This window comes from Cyprinodon tularosa, unplaced genomic scaffold, assembly GCF_016077235.1.
Source record: "Cyprinodon tularosa strain WSP-4 unplaced genomic scaffold, ASM1607723v1 ctg201, whole genome shotgun sequence".
Classification (NCBI taxonomy): domain Eukaryota; kingdom Metazoa; phylum Chordata; class Actinopteri; order Cyprinodontiformes; family Cyprinodontidae; genus Cyprinodon; species Cyprinodon tularosa.
The window spans coordinates 313,210-321,697 of NW_024038739.1; the positions used below are offsets into that span (position 1 = coordinate 313,210).

At 38.4% G+C, this 8,488-nt stretch overlaps 1 protein-coding gene across 1 annotated transcript; it reads right to left on the reverse strand.

Moving 5' to 3' along the window:
- Positions 1–455: 455 nt before the first annotated feature.
- Positions 456–8,484, reverse strand: sirt7 (sirtuin 7). Its single transcript, XM_038284702.1, has 10 exons — positions 8,306–8,484; positions 8,048–8,185; positions 7,549–7,653; positions 7,408–7,478; positions 7,247–7,319; positions 7,065–7,163; positions 5,897–6,133; positions 5,583–5,663; positions 5,394–5,500; positions 456–2,397 (listed from the first exon to the last, which is right to left on the reverse strand). The coding sequence occupies exons 1-10, from the start codon at positions 8,408–8,410 to the stop codon at positions 2,184–2,186; spliced, it is 1,230 nt and encodes a 409-aa protein (XP_038140630.1). The 5' UTR covers positions 8,411–8,484; the 3' UTR covers positions 456–2,183.
- Between the last annotated feature and the right edge of the window lie 4 nt (positions 8,485–8,488).

Genomic DNA, 8,488 nt, shown 5'->3' on the forward strand with positions numbered 1-8,488 from the left:
ATATATATACCCCTGTACCAAAGACAATACAAAATAAATGTATGGTGGATAAATTCAGCTCAGTTTATTTACCATTTCACAACAATCAGGATCTCAAGACACTTCATAGAGACAATACATTGCATCTAGTCACCCATCATCTTGCAGGACAGGCTCCTCCTGGATGGGTTTGCAGTCACTATGTTTTCTTGCATTTTGTCTATGAATTTTCCGCATTTCCCCCTGAAGAGTGGTTTACGTTCAGCTTCTCTTGTTCTGAATCCCTAAAACTGAAAACACATTCAAGTGACAAAAATAAGCAAATGAATTATATGAGCTGGAACAGAAATCACTAATGGATCAATATTATTTTATGGAGAACTAATAATTAAGTTGTTGCACTTTTAGCTTCAGTTATCAGTGGTAAAATCAACTTTCATTTACCAGTATCTAACAATGAGTATTATCCCTGAATGTTTTTTTTTTTCTTTCTGTGGCACCATTAAAAAACACTGGCCACACCCTGGCCTACTGGTAAATTTGGTCTGGAATTACAACACATGCCATTTTTATTTTTTAATTATAGTAATCAGTCTTATAGCAATCAGTCACTAAGTAGTATAGTGGAAACTAAAATAACGTTTATGTAGAATTATGCTTCAAGGACAAATTGTAATAGGAAATTGTAGCACATATAATTTGCACTTTGATCTGTATGTCACAAATTTCTACAATCATCTATTGATACCAACAAGCCAATAATGTCCATCTAGAATAGGCCAAGATAAAATTTAGAAAAAAAAAAAAATTACAATAAACTCAAATAAGCATCAAGAGCCTTTAATATTGTGATTTTTGTAAAGCATTTAAATATCCTCCCCAGTGAGAGGGAAAAGAACAAAAACAAATGTAGTTAAACACTACACAGCAGAAATGAACCATTAGGACATTACATTTTAATACATACAGTTCAGGCTGGTACATATCCTAATGTTACAAACATTCCTGTGTGAAGATTTTTTACTTTCGAACAACAGGAAAAAAAAAAACATTTGAGCATCAAAATATCAAAATAAATAAAACATTTCAGATACAGTAGCACCTCTGGTGTTATTAAAGCAGGAGGAAATACAGTAAACATGTCTAATGATTTATTGTGTGATAAACAAATGCTTTACAAAATACAATGAAAAGTTTTTACATCACATCTTCCTGAGAAAAAATATTTAATTTAGTTGTTTAATGTCAAACTCAGATCTTTTCCTAAACCTCAGTAAACCAAAAAAGAAAAAAGTAAATCAACCATAGTAAATTAAAAGGCTTCCGAACCTAACCAGTGAAAGTGATGGTAGGTTTGAATCACTGCCATGGAAGTAAACTAAAACACCACAAATAAACACCAGTTTCGTAAAAAATAAACTATAGCACAGCTTCTTATACAACTTTAAAAAAATAAACAAATATATTTAAAATGTAGAAAATCAACCGCACAAAACTCACATTTTATGCTGATTTGCTTTTTCTGGAACGTTCCATTGGAAAAAAAAAAAAATCTGACTTTTGCACATAATCATAGTTTTTATATATGAATACTAAGGTAATGCATACTTTGTATGGCAGTTCTAGAAGGAGAATAGCCTTCATCTAGCCAATCTCAATCAGCAGATAGCATTATTAAATCAAAAGCATGAAGGAAAAGCAAACATGTTGTAATGCATGCATTTGAAGGATACTGATAGCAAAAAGTAAATCTTTTCCAAAATTATCTACTCAGACTAAATTAAGGTTCTGTGTATTGATGTAAAAAAAAGCTTTTTCTCTTGCCTCTTTTCAGTAATTTTAGGAGATTTCACCATTTACAAACTGTTTAAACTCTGTTTTATTAAATAATTCATCTGCCTTTTAATCTTACAGCAGCTGAAGTAACTTAGAGAGTAGCAATGATTTAACCAGATCTGGTAGCTGCCATAAACAAGGTAGTATAAAAATAAATCTACTGCACAACAGGAGTTTTTCTAATGAATAAATGCTCAATAATATAACAGTGCAAAGAGCCTTCTGTTAATGCCCTCACTCATATGCATGATGCTCATGTGTGTTTATCAATACCAGCAGCAACAGCTGCATGTCTTTCCTCATCAATAAGACAGGAATAATAATAATCACTGGTAGCACCTGACTGCTTCAGCTTCTCCATATATCCCTCAGTTATGAAGCTTTTTTTTTTTTGCTCTCCTGCCTTTGCTGTAGCCTCGACCGAACCAGCCGCCTTGCAAAGAAGTGGTTTCCTCCAAAGGTTGTTCATTCTTGGCTGTGGGGCCTGCCTGCTCATCAGGGGCCACCAAGACTTCACGCGTATGGCTTTGGATCTCCTCTGGGCCTAGAGGTGTAGCTAGATTGAAGATCGGGTCCTCTGCTCTGATGAGAAAATTTCACACAAGAAAAGCAGGGTGACAATCAGTGAAGCCATAATTTTTTTTCTTTTTACCAAATTCTAACCTTTATATAGACATGCGTTTAAACTCATTCATGATCCTTTTCCATGTTAAAAATCTCAAAATGAATGAATTTCACTGGGATTGATGAATATAAACACATTTTAGAGCTTAAGGACAATGATAAGCAAAAAAAAAAAAGCTATCTACATTGCACAGTGCATTTCTATTCAGTCCCTATTAAGTCTGGTTTTCTCAAAATAAAATCTATCAACTGCCTTTCAATGGCATCCAATTTGTAAATGGTTCACCTGTGTGTACATTAATCCCAGTATAAATCCAGACGCTGGTTATAGAACATTAGTAAAACATGAAAGCCAAGGATCAGAGCATAAAGGTCAAGGAAAAAGTTAATGTGTAAATGTATAGGTTATAAGAATGTGCTTTGGATTAATCCTGGTTCTTATAGGAACCACCCTTTCTGGGGACCTAAAATGGTCAATGCACTTAGAAACTTCCTGCAGGGTTTCCACAGGAGGGGCTATTCATCTTCTGCACCACTGTGTTCATCCATCACGGTGTGGTTTGTCTCATTCACACAACAGGACCCGTCCAAAGTACAAACACTTAGTTAACAGAGAGAATAATCCAACCAACCTTCCCTCCATCTTGACCAAGTACGGCTATAGGGTTTAGAAAAAATCCAAGCTATTCAGACTTTTACCTCCAGGTCGGCACAAGCAAATTTACAAAACCATCCCAATCCAGCTTCCAGACATTTCCCCCCCACAGGCTAATCTGATAAGCACTCTGATCATTATCATGAAGTTTTGCACCAACCCGACCATTTCTTCCTTTTTGTATACATGCATAGGACATAGCACATATACTCATCAACCAACACATTGTTATTGAACTGAACAGTATTATCCCAGAATAATCCCACAGCTCCGATGGATTAATCTGTTGACAGGACAACCAATAGTAGGCAAGAAGAAAGTCCCCATTAAAGAAAGCCAAATGAAATCCAGTCTGACTTGTTCCCCGTTTCCCCTATATAGGTTATGAAAAATTGCAAAGAGGGCGCTCTGGTCAAAGGAGACCTAGTTTGAACTTGAAATAATATCCTGAGGGCAGATAAAGCAGAAAACATCCTGAATGTCTTCATTTGGATTGGGGAAACTGGTCAGAGTTGATGAGAAGAGGGATGGATCTTAATGCAGTGCAATATTTGAGAAAAAGAGAACATTAGCGGCTCCAATCAACACAAAACATCCAGCCAGAGCTACAATGGACCACATCGTATCTAGATGTTAGAATAGCCTTTTTTCTCTAAGGCTGCCAAACAAAACTGATGGAAATAGATAGGGTTGGGAATTGAAAAGATTTTCACGATTCCGATTCCCTTTTCGATTCTATGAAATGATTCGATTCTTTATCGATTCTTTTTTCGATTCCAATTTGGGGGAAAAAGGAGAACAAACAGTTTGATTATCAGAATCAACTTTGTTTACTTAACTATTGCACAATCTTACAAACTCAACAAGATCAAGATGTCCACAGGAAATGTGAAACTGGAGTAACATCTGTGTTTAAATGAAAAATAAATATACAAGAACAAACTTAATAACCAACAATGTCTAATAACAAATGATGGGATAATAACCTATTTTAAATAACAAAAAATACTAATTATAAAACAGTAGTAGGAAAAATTAACAGTTCTTTTGCAGAAAGATGAGCATATCTGCTTTTTCTGGAAGGATACAGGATCTTTCAGGGCTTATGGTGTCTCCAGCCGTGGAGAACACCCTCTCAGATGGGGTGGAGGAAGCCTGCACACAGAGGTAGTTTTCAGCCAGTCAGATAGCAAGGGCAGCGTATCTTGCTTGTTCCACCACCACAGTGTGGCGCTATCCCTGCAGGGGATGGAGGGCAAGCTTTTATAGAGCTGGATTTCCTGATCTACCCTCTGGGCTAAGGAAAGACGGGGCTTTGATTCACAAAGTGACCGCAGCTCGTTGTCTTCCTCCTCGAATAGTTCTTCCAACTTGCGTAACTTGCGTAACTTACGTAAAAAACGTGACGTAAGTCGTGCTCCCCAGAGCCGGCGCTCTAGGCTCTGGTGCTGCGGGAATCGAAAAAAGAATCGTTCAGTGAGCTGCCAATCGATGCCATGGAATCGGAAAATACGGAACCGGTTCTTAACAGGAACCGGTTTTCGATTCCCATCCCTAGAAATAGAGCTGTTTTGCTAAAAGAAACCAGAAAAAGTTTTCAGCTTCTAGGAGTTTAAAGCTGACAGAAACATCCCCTAGAGAACTGCAGCTGTGGATAGCTTGATTTGTCCCTGCAGGGAAATTAGTTTGGAGTGTGATTTTAGCAGGGATTTAGATTAAAGACATAGAAACATGACATTAAGATGTTTAATTTATGGTTCCTTTTTACTAATTAATATTTTAATCACTTATGGTATAAAGGAAGTTCTGTCCCATTTCTTAAAAATAAAGGAAGGTAGAACCATCTCCCTGAAGGAAGCAACTCAAATGAGTAGCTTAGAGGGTTTATATCATCTTCTATATTTAGTTTTGCCTTCGTCCTAACTATTTTTATTTGTTCCATGGTTGGCAGAGTGGGTGCTGAAAGTTTGCAGTTTTTGGTCAAGAAAAGTTTTTCCTCTTCTCTACAGAACTGTTTTACTGTGGGACAGTGAAGCTGGTTCTAACTGGTTCTCACCAACTTCTTTAGATAACAAAAACTGATTTAAATATCCCTCCAACTTCATTAATCAAAAACTGACTCCATAAGTGTAATCCACATTAACAACCATTGAAATTTATGTTGGAATGAGAACCAGTTGAAGGGGTGTGAACGTTTGTTTACATTTACAAAGGGTTTAGTGTAAATGGTTAGTGGGTTTTACATCAGCACCATTCATTTCTGGACAGAACAACAATGTATTTCCTAAACAATCCATACCTGCTGTATTTAGGAATCTGAATGTTCAACTCCTCCATGAGCAGACTCATGACATTGTCACACTTGCCGTGAATTTTCAGTACAGCCAGATCATCCTTTGGTGTCCACTAAAGCAGAAACAGAAACCTAAGGTCTAACACAAATCAGCAAGACATGCATGTTAAGCACAAAACAGGCCTTTATCCGTACCTGGAGATTCACAATGTAGAGTTTAGGCCGCTTGTTTGCAGGTCTATTCATGGACCATAAACAAGGGTATTTCTTTAGCACCTGTTTGATGAGGAGCAAAAAAGATCCATTTAGTAACACGTCAAACATGTTTATGTAACACGGAAGCAGATTTGATCCTTTCTGGATAACAGAGATAATTCAGGACCAGCAAAGTGGGAATAGTATAAATACTGCAGCTGTATCACCTAATAAAAATCTGCTCACTAAGCTGTCCTATCTTATCGCCAGTACAAGTGTCACCTCAGAGCAGACCGTCACTCTAGGAAGCCCACCTTCAGACTGGAGCCTAAGCAGAGTATAACATCGGCCTCTGTGGCAGCTTCTGCTGCTCCTTTCCAGTTCAGAGGCTGTTCCAGGGTTCCTCTCTCCCCAAAGTGCACAATCGTGTCTCTCAGCTCGCTGCCACATTGGCTGCATCTGCGGCCTGTGCCGTGGCGGTGCAGTGAAGTCCGCTCCGTCACGTCAAATAAACGTACAAACTCCCTGACAGGAGAACAGCCAGTGCACACCTGGAAATAGAGATGGTGGAGTCCACACTGAATATTTGAAAATAAAATCTGTATTAAAGTATCATATATCAACTTTCCATGAAAGGTTATTCAGGTTCGTAGATTCAAACAGACTGAATGTAGCCTATGGTTAATAAGAGTAAAGCTGGGTTTCCTAACTTTTCTATGCCATAGCCACCCATAGCGCATTAGCCTCTGAGTCGGGACTCCCTCTGCAAACTAATGGACAATGCTACATAATATGGAAAGAAAAATCAACCTTTAGGATGGTTTTCTTACTTTTATACATATTTTATACCTTATTTAGCATATGAATACTGAGGTGTTTTCAGCATAATGAAAATAATAGAACAAAATAAAACAAACCTCACTGAAGTGTGTTTGTTTATTGGCAGCACTAGACTTAATGTCCGTTAGTATCAAACATGTCAGGATTAAAGGGCACAGGATGCCAACTGTCATCCAGTGAGGAAGACGATGCCACAGACCTGAGACAGGACCAGCATTAGCCCCGCCCACTGACCGACACTGAGCTTGCTCCTTTAAGAGCTTATTGAATATTTCAGATTTGACTAGGGATAAAGAGGCTGGTTGCTCAATAATCATAATTCAAAAGCTAGTTTAATTGCAACTATAAGTATTAATTATACATTTCCTAATTTAATGGCACATTTAATTGTTAAATGAGGTATTAAATAGATGCTACTGGGATATTTAGTGGTATATTATTATATGGTACTTTTTTTTTATTACATGGAACTTTTATATGTATTGCATTTCATAAAAAATGGAAACATTTATTTTGGGACATAATAAACTGAAGAAATAGTAAAAAAACAAACAAAAAAAAACTATGTGACAGGAAATTTTAAATAATTTTAGTTTTAAGAGAAAAAAAAAAAGAATTAAAGCATGGGTGGATAAGTGTAACCTCAATGAACATGTTCCCATGGAGCTCAGAGAGGGCTGAGCGAGGCAGACCGCTTCGCAGGTGAAGTCCATCACAGTTCTGAGAAACGACATGTTTCACCTGGGTGGAAAAAGGAGAACATTCAGAAGCTGCGCGAACAAAGTGAACAATTCTAACACATCATCGGTTGGCCTTTAAAATACCAGCTTCTCCTTATGTAGCTCCCTGATACACATGTGAGTTACAGTGGGCTCCGCTTTACTCAAGTCTGATGAACTGTCAGAGAAACAAAAAGAAAAAAACACATTAAGCTCTCTAGATCTCTAAAAAGTGCCTTCAGTTTACATCAGCAGATAAAGCTCACCTTATGGCCTGGCCCTTCTGCAGCTGTGTCCACACACCGTTAGGACCTCTGTAGTCTGGGATAGAGGCTGCCTACAATCAAAGCCATTGTTACTTCTGTGAAACATTTAAAGAACATGGAAACAGATAGAGTCTGGCTTACTGTGCTGATTCCAGCTCCAGTGTAAACAACTAGGTGATTGGCTTGCTTTACTGCTGCAGCCAGCTGCTTGACTTTACCTTTCAACTCATTGGCATCATCGAATACCTGCAAACAGTGCATTAAGATAAATATGCTACAGACAGATTTATCTACACAAAGAAGACACTAAAGAGGGCATATATGCTCTTTGCGCAGTCACTAGGATCCACATGTTAGAATCTAAGCTGAGTGAAAGGCATTTGGAACTTTTACTAGAATGCTATTTTCCTTTAAGCAGCAATCTGCTGTTTAAATTCTGCAGTTTGATGTATTGTATGGTGCCTTACTTAGCCGCAATCAAGTATTTTAATGGCTTTAACTTTTACCTGATTATTGTAGAGGCCATTTAAGCCAGATATTTCTAACTTGCAGGAGAAATTTGAAAGGAAAAAAAGTTTTGTTTCTCCATTTGTTTGTTGGGAACCTATTATTCTAATTGTGCCTGGATCTAGTCCCTCACCTCCTCCTGCTTCCTCTTCAGCACATTTCTACGGATTTGCCTCCTGCAGAGCTCCTCCACGGCCTCTCTGTGCAGCAGCAGCGCCGCGGCCTCTTCCTCTGATCGTTCGGATTCGGGTTTCTTCAGAGCCCGTCCGACCTGTGGAGCAATTCAGAACAGCCTCGGCTTTACCGGCTGAACAAGACCGATTTAAAAACCCCGACTCCTACACCAGCCTCCCAATGCGAAACGGCTCAAACTATTTTTTTTCCCCCTTACCAGCCGGAAAACCATTCTCTCTCTTTCGCGTTGCAATATTTTGGCTTTTTCCAACGCTTTCCTCTCCGCCCGAGAGGAATTCCCGGTCTCCGGGTCCTCTTCCATCCCGACTCCGGTTAGCTCAGCTGGCGACAAGCTAATCTATTCAAAACAAAGCGACCAAAAAGCAGAGGCGGACGTCGG

Coding starts and splice junctions, on each gene's coding strand:
- sirt7 (XM_038284702.1), bottom strand. CDS start 8,410: ATGGAAGAGGACCCGGAGACCGGGAATTCCTCTCGGGCGGAGAGGAAA. Junction 7,654..8,047: donor TGAAGAGGAAGCAGGAGGAG/GTGAGGGACTAG, acceptor CACTGTTTGCAG/GTATTCGATGATGCCAATGA. Junction 2,398..5,393: donor CAGATTCCTAAATACAGCAG/GTATGGATTGTT, acceptor TTTTCTCATCAG/AGCAGAGGACCCGATCTTCA.